This window comes from Corvus brachyrhynchos, unplaced genomic scaffold, assembly GCF_000691975.1.
Source record: "Corvus brachyrhynchos isolate BGI_N302 unplaced genomic scaffold, ASM69197v1 scaffold56, whole genome shotgun sequence".
Taxonomy (NCBI): domain Eukaryota; kingdom Metazoa; phylum Chordata; class Aves; order Passeriformes; family Corvidae; genus Corvus; species Corvus brachyrhynchos.
Window position 1 is genome coordinate 8177677 of NW_008238664.1, and position 19761 is coordinate 8197437.

The 19761-nt window shown below is 39.0% G+C and overlaps 1 protein-coding gene across 7 annotated transcripts in view; it reads right to left on the reverse strand.

The window, feature by feature from the left end:
* The window catches only part of ANO4 (anoctamin 4), a 178298-nt gene that overhangs the window by 11403 nt on the left and 147134 nt on the right, over nt 1-19761 (reverse strand). For 5 of the 7 annotated variants that reach the window (XM_017737972.1, XM_017737971.1, XM_017737973.1 and 2 more), the window contains 9 exons: nt 18017-18157; nt 15321-15485; nt 11696-11732; nt 9167-9278; nt 8060-8117; nt 5284-5381; nt 2994-3136; nt 1828-1980; nt 2-147 (listed from right to left, as the gene is read on the reverse strand). In XM_017737972.1, coding sequence (XP_017593461.1) covers nt 2-147; nt 1828-1980; nt 2994-3136; nt 5284-5381; nt 8060-8117; nt 9167-9278; nt 11696-11732; nt 15321-15485; nt 18017-18157 — 1053 coding nt within the window. The other 2 variants (XM_017737968.1, XM_017737974.1) reach the window with 2 other exon arrangements.

Sequence of the window (19761 nt, forward strand, 5' to 3'; positions counted from 1 at the left end):
TTTGTCCAGCTTCTCCTTGGCCAGCACAAGGTCCATATTTGTAAGCATAAACAAGGCGAGGGATGAAATCCGATGTCACTGCTATAACAAACGCATTTGTGATAACGGAAAGAATTCCAATGCCTTCCAGGATGCCGTACCAGATGCCTGTTCCACAAGGAGAGTATGTTTGCTCCAGAAAAAACAAGAACCAAAGTGCCTGAAATACTGCATGATCTGAAGTAGTTGTCCCCACTGCACAAGGTGGTTTTATGTAGTTTTTATCCGAGAGTCACTGAGGGAAAATAAATTTTCTTATTGAACAGGGTGACTTTAGTGGACCAGACATATTCCCACAGTGGAAATTTTTTTTATCCTGTAAATAATATTAAGGAAGCTGCAAAAATGCTCACAGAGGCCTTAGTTCACCAAGACACATGACCATTTGGGCAGTTTTAAGAAATGCTGTAAGCTTCCCTGCTTATGATGATGGCTTTCCAGCCTTCAAGGAGGGTCTGCCAGGGTAGCCATGAATACATGCAATCCATCATCTGCTGGTCACAGGGGCCTTGTGTAGACCTCATGCACAGCTGGTCAGAGTGTTCCTATCAGCATCCAAATCTTCATGGCACACTAATGCTACACAATGGCAGGCGGTCTGGGCTTCACCTGGGTATATTTGGCCCATCCTCAACTGCCTGACAGATCTTGTGGTACAGGCACACAGCAACTCTGGTCATGAGGACCATCACTGTCAACCACACTAAAGGAAGGTTAGACATACCAATTGATTTAATGAAGCATCGAACTGTCCTGACTGAAAACTTTGCCGAATAAGGGGCAAATGCAATTGATTTTGAGAAATCACACCTGAATCGACAGGAAAAAAAGTATTTTTCTGTGCTTCTATTAATTCATTATATAACTGGTTTCTTTAGAAATTATGTGTGCAGTGTATGCCATGTACTGGCTATTGTCCAGACTTGTGCCAAAACCCACAGATTCACACTGTTAACATTCAAAGCTTTAATCAGACACAGACTTTAGGCACAAGGTAGAATGTTCTAAGAGTACAAAGCCTGAGCTTCTGCTATTTCTTGGTGTGGGCTACTTATTTTTGCAACGGAGACAGTTAGTGAGGTTTCCTATTTACCCCTCTGAAAACACCAGGGATTCAGCATTGGGCAGATAACTTTGTTTTAAAGTTCCTCCTAAAGGTGTTCTGCTTTTGCATACTGCAAGGACAGAAGAGATTTGTAGTCAAAATAGTTCAAAGAACCCTTGCAATAGTGTGTGGCTGGATGACCTCAGAGTTGTGTGAACCTTGTGTTTAGCAATGCAGGTGTGACTCGCTGAGAGCGAGTTGTCTGCTGGGATCCAGACCCACCCTGTCTGACCCACCAGGGACCCAGTGAGCACGAGTCACAGGGGAGCTTGGTTTTGGCCAGGTAAATATAGAACATACAGGTCCCTTACAGGATGGTGGCCCCTTGAACTTGACTTTCATGTTCCATCTGGTCTGTCTGGTTATTATATTCCAGTTGGGCAGCAGCATGTGTTCACACAGGGTGTCTGCCACAACAAAACACCTGCAGACAACACTGATCACTTTACACCTTGGCTTTTAAGTCCCCCAGAAAATCTTTAAGAGACATTTCCCAATATAGACTATTAATTGCATAAGTAGATTGGCATCAGATACTTGAAGTTGTTTTGAACAATCAAGGGATGTATTATTAATTGGGAAGATGACTGAAAATGCCTTAAAACGTGCTCTTACTTGAAGTGGTCAAAACTTTGACTTACAAATAACACATACATATAACAAACACCGTACAAAGAGCTCACCTATATCTTTGGCTCTTGAAGCTAAAGGTCTTCTCCACTGAGTAACAAATTTGTAAGCATCAAGCCGAATTTCAATAATATTGTTTAGTAAGGCCAGAAGTGGTGCCAGCGGAAAAGCTGCCACAAAAATGGTTGTGAACCCAAACTGAAGAACTAGGAAAAAGAAGGAAATATCACAGTATAATTGTTAGGATCTAATCCCAAGGTCTAAGATTCCAAACAGTGTATGCAAATAAAAATTATGTAATTATGCAAACACTTCTTATTATGTCACACTATATAGTGGTCTATTGTGGCAGTTGTACAGCAAGTCCTTGCTGAAAGTTCAGAAGGAAGGATGAAAAGAACAAATGCACATCTGACCCTGGAATGAACAGCACTATCTAAATTTTGTAGTTTGGAGTGAAGTTCAGAGGTGGACAAACTGGGCTTTTAGAAAGGAACATTTTTACACCAGCATCAACTACGATCTCTCAATACTTGCAAAGATTAGGAATGAATACATTCCTTTTAACAGTTCAGATGGGAAACATTTTGAAATTTTGTTTAAGTTTCTAGAGGCAGGTTTTCATCTTGTCAGATTTCCCATTAATTTGAAAAGAATTGTGTGAGGGAGAAAAAGAAAAAACCAATCGTAACATACGCAGTTCAGTCACACAGGGCAAAAGGTCATGTTTCTTTAATATTTTTTGGAGCAGTTTTCCTCCTCTCCCCTCTGGATAGAGCAGTGACTTTTGGGAGTAGATTACTTTGTAAATGTGAGGTAGTAAATGAGGGAGGATTTTAAACATAAACAAGCATACAGGTCTGTACCATACTCTTAAAAGTAAAAGCACAAGGCAACTTTCTTTAGAAAAAACAGCAGAGTTCTTCAGAAATGTATGCAGATAAAGAACTGGGCTCTGGTTTGGCAAACCAAATCCAGTTTGGAAACTGTTTCATACATGGGAGGTTAGCAAACCATCAGCAGTGTGCTTAACTGCATCGGTTTGGGTCTTAAAAACTTACTCCCATTCCTCACCTGACCTGTGAGAAAAAAAAAAACCTTTTTGCAGTCTCCTTAGCTTCACATAGTGATAATTAAAAGAATATGCCAGCCCACATCAACAAAAAAGCAACAACATTAGAACCTAGTGAAAGAGAGATAACAAAGATTAGAGCCATACTCATTTCTAGGTATTCATCAAAGAGTCCATAAGCATTCATAGGCTGCAGATTATAGTCCTTTTCCCACTGTGGGAAGCTTGTTTTTCCCTGTGTGCCATACTCTTGCCGTAGTTTTCTCCTGGTCCACCAGTTTTGAATAAGCCTACATTTTAAATTAAATTAAAGAAACAAGGTAAAGAATATTAATGGCTAGTTATCACAAAATTGGAAGAGGTTAAGTGGGCACAACATATCTTGCAAAATTAATTTCCCAATGTACAGGAAAATAGAGCACTAGTAATACATGTGGCTGATGACACAGCATAATAGATATGAAAACAGATACAGCTGACGAGCTGTAATCCCAGCCTAGATGTTGTTAAAATGGTAAAAGGATTTTGACATCTTTTTGTTATTTATTTACTTCTTTTTCTCTGCACAGAACGGCAAATCACTTCAGGGTCTGTTTATATGACAGAATGCAATGCTGTTTAGAGATAGCTGAGCTCAGTAAATAAGAGTGCTAATGCTGCTTGATCCTTTCCTGTGTGTGACCTGGCATCTCTGCATGGCTCTACAGTGTGCATGCTAACAGTCTCTGGGCAATCCTGGAAGGGAAAAGGCAACCCTGAATGATGTCTGCAGCCAAGCATTCAGATAAGCAAGAGGCAGAAAGAAGTGTCTGAACTACTGACAGCACACAGTGGCTGAGAGATGGATGGCTGACATATGAGCTACCTCCATCTCAAGAAATGGGGGAGCTGTACTGGACATCAGGGGGAAGATGCTGTTCGCAAAGAAATGCATGTGTAAGACCACTGTGAGAGGCACTGAGCCAAAAGAGAAATGAATTCTCACATCTGAAATAAACACTGTTTCCAGGAGTTGAAGTGGTTTGGCCAACAAAGGACACTAGTTAGTATATAGAGAGCAAAAAAACTCCAAACCACAGTGACGGAGATTTTCTCTGAAGTTGTGGTTGGCCACTTTGTCTCAGTAAGATAGAACATGATAGATCTCCCAAATAATTAAGTCCTTTTCCTGACAATGCTTCACTTCTTGCTTTCGCAGTGGCCTGGTATGGTCTGTGAATGGTAAAGAGTGCAAAGTGACTGCAAATAGTCACTGGATTTGGGTAAGGGCAGCATTTCAGGGCTAGAAGGTGGACTGCAGGGTCTGGAGAACAAGAACATCTCTCATCAGAATAAGCTGAAGCCTTTCACAATGTTGTGACTGTGTCTTTCATGTTGTGATTTTCCTTGTGACTCTAAAGTGAAGATTCACTTCACCTGAACCAGTTTATTCCTATTAAATCGCTTGCTCTTAAAAAAATCTCCTATCTCTATCAGTCACCTTCTTTTATTTCTCTTCTGTGCTCCTTGTTAAGTTTCAAAATCTATATTAATAGAAAGCAGAGAGTTCTAATGAAAACTGACAAAAGAGATAGGCAATGGAAAGAGAAGGATCAATACTGCTGCTACTGTTCCCTCCTGCCTGTCCCAACTAATTCCTGCAGCCCTAACAGCTGCAAAATACTGGCAAGGAGTGCTAGGCCCAGGAAAGATGGAGAAATAGCAAATCCCTCTGAACTTTGCTACGGCAAACTTTCTGACAATGTCAGCTCTCTCTTAGATTTTCACACTTGCTAATTTCCCTTGATGACCAGCAACACTGTCTCTGGCATCAACTACGTTAATCATATTAAACCTATATTAATCGTGTTAAACATGCTCATTAAATACTAATCAATAAGGAATGAACCAATAGAAAATGAATAATTGCCAAGCTTTTAGCTAGGGCACAGCTCCATGTTACCTTGAAGATCACAAGGGAACATGTCTACATACCAGTCAGTACATTTTTCTAGCTCTCAGAGTGCATATGCCAGCAGTGCATTTTTTCCAGCTTGTACCTGCTCTTTCAGGCATCTTTTATCACCCAACAAGTAATCAAATTTAGAAATTACTGGCATAGCTAAGAAAGGATACATATAATATTTTTCATGTAATCAATACAGTGGTCACACAGTTATTTTTAAGGAGTTTTAGAATACAGAATACAATTTAACAAAATCAAGTACTTCCCATGTATTACTTATTTGTTAATATTTATATCACACTTCCACTTTTGCACACCATGTCCAATGTGGAAAAAAGCACTGAGCACCATCTGCATATCTGGAGTTCTGTATCATGGGGGGGATTTTCTATTGCAGTGAATACTGCATCTTGCTTTTATTAACGGGCCATAAGGAAAGCATAAACTTAGTATTCTATAACCTACAGAAACACACGTATTATATTTACTTACGGATATCCCAATTCCATGAAATTATTCCATGTCTGCTTTAACACCATTATAATACCCATTTGCATACAAAGATCAATAAGGCATCCACTAGGGTGGCACTACAGGAAAAGAAAAAAGAAACAAAATATTAAACAGAAATTATACTGAGTTTTAAAGCATTTCTTAAAGGCTATAAATGATACTGGATCATTTACTAAAAGGAAATTAAATGCATTCTCCTTATTTTTTTAAGAAATATAAACTCATGGGAACAGATGACGCTGTATCATTCTGTCAGCATTTTAAACATTTTAAACCTACCACCTAATTCTCTGCAGAGGTCAGAGTCAGCTGAAACCAGTGCAGTTTTCACATCAGTGCTTCTAATGTTCTGTGCAACAGTGGGCAAGGTGGAGGCAAAGGCCACCAAGTTTCTCCATTGATTTCAATAGTTTTTGGGGAGGGTGACTGTGCATCAAGTCAAAGAATGAAGAGAAAATTCCTCTTGGCTGCACAGGCAAACAGTTTATGCCTAAAGGATAGACCTAGAACTGTTAATTGAGTAGTGTTTAACATCTGTGACTGAGTAAACCATGAAAATCTATTATTTTCTTGAAGAACTAAAAATCTCTAACTGCTGAGCAACAATTCTTAGTGTTTCTTGCTGAGTGCTTGCTTGCTTTAGCAGTGGCCCCAGACCTTGAAGTTGTGGTGCTGCTTTTGGGAGAGATGTTCAGCTAGTACAAATTTAGGTAATTTTTTACCTAGTATTGGACAAACCAGAAAGGGAACAAAAGCCTTCTGTCCTCAAACAGCACTTTGTACAATTGGCTTTGCAGATCCAAACAGTGTAGCTCAAGCTGTATTTTTAAATCTTGGGTATTACAGATAAGTTGAGAAAATCACTGTCATAGAACTGGAATTATTTCTCTTTAACTTTTTAGGGAGAAAAATCAGTTATGACCTGTAATAAAGTGAGACGTGAATTTCTTATACATACTGCATTATCCAGCTCTCAGAACCTGGATCCCTGCTGAGGTTTCTGTTGACCTCTTTCAGCATCTCTTTAGATTAACAGGGTGACAGATTTATTTTTTTTTTTTTCCATCATTATTACTAAATCAGGATCCTTCTGTTTTTAGGCATCAGTCACATGAGTGAATGTACCCCAAGAGAGGCAGGTGCAGTGTTAATGAAGTAGCAGTGATGTTATAATGGTAACATAAATAATATGTAAACTGTTGTCTGAGCATGTCCATGGACACTGGACTAGTGTTACTAAATGTCTTAGACTTGGCTTCATTCAACAGGTGAAGAGAGGGCTGTTGGAGGGATATCTGGACATTATATTCTAAAGCAGGTTTCTAATAAGACCTAGCACAGATACAGTCAATAATGTCAAGACATTTTTATTAGACTTTTTTATTATTATTAGACTCTTTTTTTTTCTCTGAGAAAAGCTAAACAGGGACTACTAAGAGTAGCTTCCACCAGCAACTGACCAAACCTGTAACACCTCATTGTTGCACTTTCCTCACAAACCTGGTTCTCTTTTCCTTCCATCTCTGCTCCTGCAGAGAGATGAGGTTCTTTCCCTGTTCTCTGATCCTTCTGTGAAATGAATCACCCAATAAATCATCAGAAAACCAATTCAGCCAGAAAAAAGGAAGTTTACTGCTGATATGAGGAACTGAATAGGCTCCTCCTGGAGTTGGACAAGTGAGAGCCAATGCAGAGGAAGAGGAAGGAGCAAACCTCAGGGGGAGGACTCAAAAGGAAGAGCAGAACTGTCTTCCTTTGACAGCAGGAAGTTGTTAGGTCAGCTCAGCCCCAGCCAGATTTTGGAGGGATGTTAAGCAAAATTCTGTCTGCCCATTTATCAAGTATTCTTTCCTTGAATGAGCAGAATTACCTACAAAATTAGGATGGTTTTATTAAAATTATATATATTTTTTGCTAATATTTGAATGACCTCTAATAACCAAAATATTTATGTATCCAGAAGTGTTTGAAAATTCAAGTTGGCAGGCATTTTCCACTTACCATTTGTCATTTATCTGCAAAGTTGTTTCAATTATTCATCTGTGAAGCAGGAAAGAAACCATGGGATTTCAGTGTGCACATAGCAGCACTGGAAAGTAAATGACTGGTCCAGAAACTGCTGCTGTTCACCTCCTATAACTGTCAAATGGACTTTGAATTCTGAATGTATTTGTTAAAAAAAATAAATAAAACAGGATTGGTCCTTGAATAACTTGCAAAGCCAAACTCTCATTGCTCTCCATATTTGTTTGGTTTTATACACATAGAACATGATGCCAGCAGCTTGTTTGGGAAGTTTGTTTAATTGGTTTGATCAAATTTCACATACATTTTATGTGTCTGGATTTTTAATTCTTTACTGTATTATTTTAGCTCTCTGGTCCACAAGGCTAGAAAAGCTGAAAAGAAAGGATTTCTTACAAGCAAAAAGCTGTCAGATTCGTATCTGTCTTTGATTCATTCCAAGGATAAAATATTTCCAGCATAAATATGTGAGTAATCTTTAAACCGTCTGATACCACTATTCGAATGTGATGCAAACACTAAAACTGCTAGCATTGAAAAGGGAATATATGTATCAATATGTAGATGCTTTTATAGCAGATGGTAGTGTCAATAGTGTGGATTTAGGCAGCAACTGAAAACCCAGTAACACACTCAAAAATGCCTAGAGAGAGTTATGTGTCTGCCTCTGCTTGCATTCATGGCATCCGTGGGCAGCAGATAAATCAGTGTGCAGTTATCAAACACTCACCTCTTCCAGCCTCCACCGGTTTATCAGCCTTAAGTAGGCACCAGGGTGTCCTGTAAATCTTTAACACAGGAATATATATCAACTATGTTGTGTAAGCAGTCTGTTCACAGTAGTAAAAGACAGCTCACACTTATTTTAATCTGGTGTTATCTTAATGTGAGTGGTATAACTATAAAAGACATTATGCTGTAAAATGTTTTATGGGTATTCCTGGAATAATCCCCATGAAGGACTAAGGATATTTTTACTTTCAGTTTTCTTTCAATACCAAATACTCTGCTGTTGGATATTCAACATATGCAGAGCAAAGGGAAAATCTGACTGAAGCTGCTCATGTCAGTTTAGAAAATGGCTTTAAACTGCCAGTCCATTTCCTTACACTATAAAATGCTCTGTGATGTCTGCCTTCCTGTGAAATCAGTGAAAATATTAGTTCTCATTAAGAACCATGATGTTCTAACTATTCTTCCATGTTTTTTCCCCAAATCATTCCCATATGCAAAGAATCCATACTAATGGATTCTTCTATTCAAACCTTCTCTACTAAAAAGGTCTTCTGTTTTTAGGAGACTGACAGAAAGAGATATACAAATAATATATACACAGACATATATATACACACAAATAATATATATATAAAATATACAATAAAAATACAATATACAATAAATATATATATGGAAAAACCCCCTAACTGATAGCTCATAACTCACTCTTAACAGTCCAGATCATGTAATTGAAGCAGGTCCCTTCCAACTGAACTATCCTATCCTATCCTATCCTATCCTATCCTTTACTTATCTATACTTATAACACACATAAAGACAGAGTGAAATGACCTGCATGTATAGTATTGTGAGATGCATCTGTTTCCAATAGTGAAATTGTTAAGTTAATATTGAGACCATGGGGTGACAGAAAATGAAAATTGCATCTGTTTCTGGGCTTTTGAAAGGAATATGAAATTGCAATCTGTTCTGCTTTGCTAGTATGGAATTTGCATTTTGAGATGTGTGATAATATAGTCCATTTTGTTTCATTATAAACAATTTTATTTCTTCTCTCTACTTTGTTTTGCACATATGAGTGTGCAGACATCAATCCTACCTTCCAAGGAAGAATGCTATATAAAAGGTAGAACTGTTCAGATTGACAAACTGAAAAAGAAACATTTTCAGAGTGAAGCTGTTCTCCCACTCCGATTCGGTGCGAGGCTGCTCTGTGAAGAAAATTATCAGAGTTTCAGACATTTATTCAGATTATCAATTTCCCTCAGCACAAAGGCTGCACACACTTACAAGAGCTGGCAATGTATTTGTAAATTAGCCTGCTGTTTTCAAAATATAACCTGGCAGAAGAATTTGTATCCAGAAGCAGCACTCAGCTAGTGAGCTTGTAGAGACTTAGAAATCTATTCTGGTATCTATATATGTATGTTCCCAGGAGACTGTAAGAAAGTGGTCGAGGTAATGCATGTATTAAACATCCCTCCTGTACTTAAGTGGTCTTTACAGGCTCAGGCTCTTCTCTTGTTTCCTTCTCTGTATCCTACCATAATGACACTGCCACTCCACCACAAGCTATTTAAGTGCCTTTTTGTTAGAGATGCCACACTGAACTGAAGAAAATCCTCCTTGTAATTCTGTTTCATGGATTTGCCCACATGCATCAGTGGAGTGCCACTGCATGACTCCCCTTCCTTGTCCCAGGGAAAAAACCATCACAGAAAACCAAGAAAAAAATATTTTTCAGTGGATGGGCTAAGGCAATCAGGAAAGGGGAAGACATATTCTTCTCTTTGGGTAGGCCCTTATTCTCCATCTCAAGAAATATCAAGACAGAAGTTAACAAAACAATGTCCATGCGAACACACCGGTACCATATTCTGGAACTACTTTCCAGCTGGCAGGAGCTTGTTGTTAGCCACCCATTGCTGGGAACAGGAGTGATCAGAGAAGTGGAGGTACTAATGCTGGTTCTGAGTATCATAATGATAGTACTCATAAAGTGCTTCCAAAAGAGCCTCCAGTAAAGCACTGGAAATACAGAAACAACAATAAACTTGTTTCTTAGAGCTGCTCTTTCATTAGAGGCCAGTCTGCAAGAAGGACAAGTTGGACTATAACAATGCTGCTGCAGCTGAACCTTTGCTCACATGCGCATCAGAGACAATGGTGATGCTCTGGAGGAGCACAGATGTGAGTTCTGAAAAAGATCATGTAAAAGCTGAAGAAGGACATCCTCCATGTCCTCAGTGTAGTTTTGCTGCCAGTACCACTTTGAGCTTATTACACTGATAAAGATCATTCAGATCAAATCAGTTCCTCAGGTCATCAGACTAAAAATCACAAAACAGTCTGAACAGGATCGAAACAACTTGACCCACTGACTTTCTGTAAAAGTGCTTTCTGCAAAAAGCAGACATACCTTGATGACAACCTAACAGAAAGTAATCAAGCTTCAAGGTCTCTAGACTATATCTTACTGTCCTCAGCGTGTCAGGACATAGCTTGTACAATTCACAAACCTCAAAGTCATATCTCTCAACGGCAGCTAGCAGATATCTTCTCCATACAGGATATCCATAGAGGATACAGGATAGCAAAAATATTTTAAAACTACAGAATACAAATTATGAGTCTCAGTTTAATAAGAAACAAAACAATAAAATTCTATTGTACACAGATATGTTTTGAACACATTACCAATGACTTCTGGGATGTAGAAAAGCCCTGAGAGTAGCTAAAATCAGCTGTTTCCTCTGACCAGACATCAAAATCTGTCCATCTGGTCCAAAATAATTTCCTGAACATCATCAATGTACAAGTTTCCAGAAGCTCAAAATAACCTCCTCAAACCACTTGTATACATGCAATAATATGGTTTGCTTAATAGGCCTTCAGCCATAGTCTCATTTCAGCCTTCTTGACACTAAAGAGCCCTCACCAATTGCCACCAACTACAGCAATCTTCTGAAAATATCAGAATCTGCATGGAGTCTACCTGAGCCATGGATATATGAATGATAGCCTATTGCTCCCCCATTGGCAGTAGATGCTCTCCTTGGAAAATGTTTCCTTACTCTAGCATGAACACTGCCTCTGTGAGTGAGCTGAAAAGGTTACTGAAATTTAGAACATCATATCATTTAGGTGTAGGTAGAGTTGATGATTCACCTAGTTATTTTCCCTCCTTACTGTCCTTCTTAAAGGCAAATGTTTGATAGCCAATCAGCACCTTAGTTTCAAGCTATAAATTTGTTTTTCAGAAGTGACTCCCCTTTTCCATGTTTACAAACCCTGGAGGTTGTGAGTGCTCAGTCTATCTGAAAACTCATGCCTTTCCCTCCAAGGTAACAATTTTACATTTATTTACAGTAAACAGTTTGTTCACATTCTTTGATGGTAGGGGGTCGAAACAAGAACAAAGATGGATGATTGTTGTCACCACTGATTGAATGGCACAGTAGTTTAGTTTATATACTTCCTTATTATAAACTTAAGAAATACATGAATTCCTATAGATTGCACATTAGTTAGGATTTTTCATATTATACAGACATTTTGAATGTTATCATGGTGTATGGACCAATAAGTCAGTACAATATTATTCAGTTTTATATTTAACATTACTTACCTAAATTTGTCAGGAAAAGAGCAACCTTTTCATACAGCTGTAACACAGAAGAAACAGCCTCTTAGTTACATGGTGGCTCAAAAATATAGAACTGCATTCTAGGGAGAGAACATGTTAAGTCCGACATGCAAATGATTTCTGTGACGTTCTGATAATGACAATAAAACTACATAATAATACAGTAATGATATAATCAAACAAGGAAAAGTAATGTTCTTATATCTAATGTTCATCCATAATATATGGAGAAGAAATGCTGTCACTCTCCCTCTTTTACATACACAGTGAAAAGGGGTGAGAGAACTTTTCCAAAAACACGAAGTGGAACAATAGCACAACTGAGATTTTTGTTTTAGTTACTGATGGAACATTTACCTCACAAGAAAAAAAATCACCCTAGAAGAGGATACTATGGTATGTTGGATATGTTGGGTGTTTGGGGCTTTTTGGTTTTGTTTGGCACTTTGGTGCTGAAAGGAAAGACACAGGGGAGACAGCATTACCTCAGAGAAAATCCTTAGTAATCCCCACCAAGAGACACATTTCTTACTCTGTGCCAGTATCATTTTTCTAAATCCTAGGTGGTACTTTCTGCACTTTCAGGTGCCATGCTCTCAAACTCTCCAGGAGACTCCAAACTTCATAAAGATTACAAAACTAACTTGGAGAGTTTTCACAATCAGTATTTGCAAAGGAGTTTTGAACCTATTAACTACATCACCAACAACATCAGTATTAGAGTAAATTAATACAAAGATTTCCATTTGCTTTAAACGAATCTGGAGCCTGTTCCTCCAAATTGCTAAATGTCCTTAACTCTCACTGATGCCTACAGGAATACAAAGCTTCTCATATTTCAGGCTCAAGTATTTACTTACTCTTACAGTGCATATCAAGCAATGTTTCTTTTTATTTGCAGCTATCCTTAAAATCTCTTGCTTAAATTGAGTTATGTACTGTTTACAGATCAAACTGCCTGCTTAAGAACTGCAGTCATCCAGAAATCTCTCATCCATGTTAACAACCGCTTCATGCTTAGAATAGCTTTCTACTGCCTTTGGAGTAAAAGGTTTTATTTCAAGTAATGAAAAGGTAGTTTCTTTTGGGTGTAAAGTATCTCCTAAGGGCAACTGTAAATGTGCTAAATGTCTGGGTCATTTATACCCTGATCCCAGCAGGGAGTGTGGTTTTTTTTACAGATGTACGCTGCTCTGCAGAAGGGCTTATCAAAAGTTCCAATTTGTTGCTATTCTATTTGGAACAGTAAGACTGTGTTAGAGATTCTGTTAGCAATGTTTGGATCTAAATATCTGCTACTGTAGTTTATCACTGCTACTCCCAAGAGGCCCTGTTTAGGATCATATTATGTTCTCTGTTTGTATTTTCCACGGTCAATATTACTGGAATTAACAGTTTTACATAACCTAGGTAAAGCTAGTGGTTGTTTTCAGGTCAGGCTGCAGGATTATCCGGGAGACATTATGCTTGAAGGTCATTTTGTTTTGTCATGATGGATGTGTCAGAATAGGTACCTAATGCTCAGAACGTCTGGTCTGGAATTTACTAGTGGTCTACACCTTTCCCCTGATGCTTTGAGGGGCTGTCAACTTGTTTCAGAATCACTGCTGGTTTTCAAGGCTTCTAGCAGTGAATTCTCTACTGCTGTGCACATCTTGGTCCATTCTGGTTTTATTACTGTATCTTTTCTTGCTCTTCTGACACTTTTCTTGACTCACAGTTCATGGAGGATTCAACTACCTGAATTGCTTCTGGGGATTTTTTTTCTCCCAAAAGAAATCCCACCATTGCCCTTCAGTAAACTACATTAATCCATCATGGGAAGCAAGGGATTATGTTCCTAAATCCTTCCTTTGAAAAACTCCTGCAGTTTCATATTTTGTGGATCTTTTTCTTCCATGAGCTATATCCAGATTTAAGGCCGTAGTGTTTATTGAATGGTGATGACTATAAGGCTTAAGAAATCCATCTTTGCAGCGCTCCACTTATTTGATTATTTTAGGAAATAAAACAAAGTTTCTCGAAAGGCACCTTCAAGCAATCCTCCATTATTTAAAAAAATTCTCTGAGTTGTAAAACTCTTTGAGAATGAAAAAATTTTGTTTGTGCAGCGTTTCTTTGTTGCTGCTTCACTGCATATACAATGACTTACACTGAGAGCTCGAAAAGGGATGTTGTACTGGCATAGATATATATAGTTTTCTTTTTTTTTCTTTTATGCTTATTGTGTGCTCTAGGTGGAGTAAAGAAAACACCCAAAAGCTGGAGACAAAAACCCAATAAAATAAAAAAAACATAGAAGAAGAGAGCCCTCAGTACAAATTCAGACAGAAAACCAGCTTCCTCCTTTCTGTCCTTTCTCAGCCTATAGTCCCACCTAAGGGAAAACATAGGAAAGACAACAGTTCTAGATAGATTGTCTTAGTTACTAATCCAGTCTTGCCTATGCCAAAGGAAGAAGCAAAGTCCTGCAGCAAAGACTCTTGGGATTTCCTGCCATATAAACAAGGACCTGTTAAAAATAATTTTTAGATCATGGAAATGCTTGGATATTGCATAGGAAAGAAAGCAGTCCCCAAGCCAGCACTTGGAAATGAGCAGACCTGAAATAACATCTCATCTTTTCCCTTGGAAGTAAAGCAGCGTATCTCCTGGAGTGAAGCCTAACAAGCTTTTTGCAGAAGATGCTGGCTATTGAGTAGGTAGTGATATTCCACCCTGGCTCCAGTACCCAGGTGGTTTGTAGATTGAACTTTTCTTCCCCTTAAAAGGCATTTTAATAATGTCAGTTGACAAAACCTGATAGTGAAAGGCCATACACCTCTTGCCAAGAGCAACAAAGAGCAGACACATTGCTATCAGAGCAATATACAGGACTATCGACATCTCAGTGGAAGGAGGAAACTCATTCCCCATCTAATCTATGCTATACTGTCTTACTGGGACTGCTGCCACATAGAAATTCCATTTTTGTCTTTGTCCCAAGTCTGGTTCCAAATCAGCTCACAACAAGGACCTGCCATCAGCCAGCCCCACTGCAGTGCACCCAGACCATGTCTCTGGTGCACACTGGCAAGGCTGTGGCAGCTCTAGAGCAAGTCATGTCTGCTCAAGCCTTGTGAAGCTTTCAGCCCAAGAGAGTTCTGCTTATGGACATTGTGTCTATATATGCATATCCTCACTGGAAAAGTACTGTGAAAACTGAAATTGGAATTGCTGGAAATAGTGTTAATAAGAATTTAGCTTTGTCACTATATTTAAAAAATGACATCAAAACACAATTAAAAAGAAGAATATTAATGAAGTGGACTGAAAACTGCGAACATATAAAAGGAAAAGAAGTGGCAAAGGATAAAGCAGGAGTATGATCATGTCTCCCTAAAATATTTTCAGAATATTCAAACATGTTTTACATAGTATTTTGGGCTTGGAATTGCACTACATATAAATAGTGAACGATGTCCATAAACAATAATTCAATGTCTGGCTTAGCCAGGCACTCCACTCCTGCTGGAAAAGGAAGTGAAAGCATTTAGTTGTCTGCTGACTGAGATATCTACTGCTCTGGTGGCTCAGGTATAACTTCAGATGTGTTAATTTTACTCACCACATTCAGTAGCATGATGATGCAAAAGTTGATGCACACTGCAGTCCCTGTAGTTGCAACCTGAGAGTTATTCCTGATTAAAGCCCACTTAAAGGCAGCAAAAGTGCTGACAGTCACAACACGGTAAATAACAATGCCGAAAACAGCAGCAATCACCACACAGATCTAAAGGAAGAAAAAAACAGTGAGAAGAACCTGAAAACTTGCAGTGGAACAGGAGTTACTTTCTCCCTGAAACTCTGAAAATTAAATGAAATGAAAGACTTTAAAAATGCATTCCTTTTGATTCCAAAGAAAGGTTTCAACATGATGATTTTTCTTATTTTTAAGTTCTTTTTATTTATCATAGGGAAAAATATAGGTGAAATAATATTAAAATAATTTTTAGTTTTAAACATTTTCTTGAAAATGTTCCTCTTCCTTAACATTAATGTGGGAGACAGTGTTGCCAGCTCTGGGAATTAGAAATTTTCCTTATCTGCACATGATGTGCTGAAGCTAGTCTCAAGCTTATGTCCCAGCTTGATAGTATCATACTTGGGATGCATTCTGTGCTTTGAAGGACTTCACACTTCACACAAATGTCTCCATTTGTAAGCACTGCCTCAACAACAACCCTGCCAAGCTAGCCTAGCTAGCTGTTTCTTCCTACAGTTCTGGAAATTTTCTATGTAGAGAAGGTAACAAGTTCAATTGCCCTTGTGCCCTTCTCTGATGAAACGTTCAGCAAAGGTGACAGTGACAATGAGAAAGGCACAGCTGAGCCAGGCTGCTTAGTCACTTAATGTTCCTTATGCAACAGTTGGGCTCCAAATGACAACTGTTTTCCATCATGACCAATTTATGTCACAGTTTAGCAAGCCATCTAAAGGACAAATAGTTGGGAATCAGCATGAGTGACTCCTCTCAAAGACACTTGGACACAGGACCCATCAGCAACCTTATTTGGCAAGGAGAAAGAGTTTCCTCAGTAGAAGGCAGAAAATTATTTGCAAAAGAGGTGTGTTCCAAGGTTGTGCATAGCCATTTTAAACCAATCAAAACTGAAGTATATCTAAGTTAATTGAATGGACAAAATTACTTGGAAAACACCAAATGATAATCCATCTGGTTTCATATTTTCACATTCATTACAAAAGTGATTGAAAAAATCCCAGTGGAGGTGTAAAAGGAAAGTGTATGTGAATGTGAAGGATTATCTCTGGATTCCCTGTATAGTGTTGAGGGGAAGAAGGGCCACTTCCCTTTTCCTTAACAGGGAACCACTTACCTGTTTAAAGCTGTATTAGTAACTACACTGCGAGAGTCAATGCTGAAAAATTTTGAGAACTGTGCTAACCTGAAGTTTGGTGAGCATATATCTCCTATGCTTATAGGTGTAATTAAAAAAAAATATTCTTATCTAAATGGTCAAAAAAGTGAAGTTCTTCTAACTTGCTGGAAGCCCATGCTATGCCAACAATAAAAATATCTTCAATGAAAATAATTCTTGTCTTGTTTCAAGGGCTGTTATGGGGACAATAATTTGTAGTGCATGCAATTTAGAGCAAGGCTACTCTCTCTGGCACTTTGAGTAAGATCTACCACTGCTCTAAGGAGATTAATGACTGAGTTTGCATAGGGTAAAATACTGCCTCCCTTCAAGAAAAAAAACATAAGGAAAATACACAAAATATCGGAGTTGTGGTACCAATTCTGAGCAAGGACTGCAGTCCTGAGTACGTGTCCTCAAGGGCTGAGTCAGGGTGTCCATCACCTGACGTACCAGAGCACAGCTCATCTCAATAACGCTCTTGCCTTTCTTGATCTAGATTGCTTTGGGCAATTTTGAAGCCATCAGTTTCTTACTGTCCTCTGCCCTGTTGCTGGGTCAGCTCAGCTACCTGGCTCTCCACAGCTCCTGAGGCTGTACACATCTATCATTTTCTTCTCTCCTGGAAAAGCCATAGTAAATTCCGTGACAGCCTGTTGATTCCAGACCAGCACTGTGTTTTCAAGACCAGCACTACCACGCCTGTTGTCATGTGAATAACAGCCCACAACTGCTTCACTGAAATTAGAGGGTGGGGGCGTTTCTGCAGAAATACACGCAGCTCTCTGTTAGGAGAGATTTTGCTGCTCCTTTTAGTTTTGCACTTTGTAAAGGGGATAAATGCAACATTTTAGTCAAGGAACATTGGTTTCTCCATTTCAGCTGCACTAAGAACATGAACCCTCTTTCCTTATCTCCTCAACACACTGAGAAACTAGGTAGTATTAACATCATTAAGCGCTCTAGGCATCTTAATTTAGGTTCTCTGTGAAGTTTACAAAGAACAACTGCTTCTTTTTCTGCAACTTCCCCCATCACTCTGGACTGTCTACACAGGGAAGGCTACCAGTGAGCTATTCAGTCAACTGAAGTTGGTGCCTAAATGCGACAGTGTCACTATTCTGGCATGTGTAAACTACATACAGTGTTACAGGTCTAGCCTTGAAGGAAGGGATTAGCTATCTGTGAGATTTAGTGAAGAGTGAACCAGTGTAGGACTTGACAGAAACTCAAGTGATTTGCTATGTAAATTTTCAACCTACAGAAAACATGCTAAAGCTTATGTCACTTTCAAGCAGTCATATCCAGTATTTACCTACTCTGCTAGCAGAGATAATGATATTTTGTTCTTTTTCAACTGGTAAATAAATAAAAGTTCTCAAACCATAAAAAATATTCCAGATGCAGAAACGATGAGTCTGCTGCATTTATCTGCAAATGCTTGATAAGGCTCTGGCTTCCCGGATATGGGGTTCATTCGTTCTTTCTTGGAGTATTTGGCTTCAAACTGCGGACGTATTTCCTCCTAAAGAGCAGACAGATAATGTTCACATACAGCACAGCTAGGAAAAACTCTGCAGGAAACTTCAGCTCTTTCATCAGATCACTGTTTTGGGGAATTACATCTTTGAATTCAGCAGCTGGCACAGCTGCTATAAAAGCTGAGCTGGGAAATCAGGTCTCCTTCATGAGAACTAGAATAAATCACTGTACCCATAAAAGTAAATACTGAAAGTATTAAGTAAAATCCCCAATTAGTTATTCCTCTAAATAATGCTCTTTCAAAACTATGTGGCCGCAAGACAAATCATTTTAAGGTTGATACCCCAGAACTTTTCAGTCTGACGTGATCCTATTGATAGTGGAATTGTACAACTAAGCAAAACAAATCCCAACAACCAAACCTCCTTTTTCCAAACCTAATTACTGTTTCTTAGGCATTTGGTTACATTTCCATTACCAGCAAAAGCTTCTCAGCATTTGAAGAAGAATCCATGCCACCTAATTCTACTCAATTACTTCTTAACTTGGCAGGAACATAATCATGTTAGCAGGAACAACTTGCAGCAGCAGCAATGTAAAATCCTTCCTTGCCATTAAAAACCCCCTTGTGAAATGAAACCTGGGGATTACTTGGGTAGAGGTTTGGTTACATCTGTTTACAGCATTGTCAGAAGACAGGGTTCACCCTTGGTGCAGTAGCACCTGCAGCAGCGCTACCCCGCTGCCCTGACATGTGGCGGTTCACCAAGAGCCACGTGTCCTGTGCCACCTCACTCCAGTCTGGCATCCAGGACACTGTGAGAGGTGAGAGAAAGCACCAGGCTGGGAGGATGGACTCTCACAAAGGCTGGCAGACATTAGAGCAATGTTTGTAGTGCTCTGCTGTATACTGGAGAGCTGCTCCATGGTACAGCTGGCTACAAGAGAGCAGACGAGAACCAGCTTACAAATTTCGGTCACTTCCAACCCTTCAACCGCATGTAACTGAACTCTGACTGACTAAAGTTGTAAAAGCCCAGACCTTAAATGACTGCATTGAAGTAGGTGAATGTCAACTGCTCACACAAATCTTTAGAATGTGAATAAAAGTGAGGTATCCTAAAAGCCTACATACTTTTAAAAAAATTCCCCTGAAGAGGAGGGGGAAAAACGTTGTGTCTTATTCTCCTTCTTCCAAGTTTTGAAGATGCTTTCTCAACACAGTTAATTTCCGAATTCATGCAGCAACCTGGTAACAAGTTATAAAAACAAATAAAGAGGCATGTATGCCTAGCTGCAATGTAACTAATTATGTGCTTGAGGGAAACTGTACACAAAGGCTAAGCATGTTTCTGTGGAGGCAGGGTAATACCTTGTTCTTATTCTATTTTGCTCAAGCTGTTCCTGCCCTATCAGGGCTGAAGGAGGCTGAGCAGACGGTAATCTGGTAAAAGGAACAATGTAGGTAGAGCATTCCTGTGTGCCCAGGGGCATGAAAAAGGACAGAGTGTGATAGCAGTCAATCAGGCTTCTTGAGAATTGCACACTGTAGATTGTGCAAGGGCTCTGCCAGCTGGCTTCTCATCAGCAAGAAACCTTTACTTCTCTGCACCTCTCTCTGAGCCAAGTTTTGATTATTTTTTACAA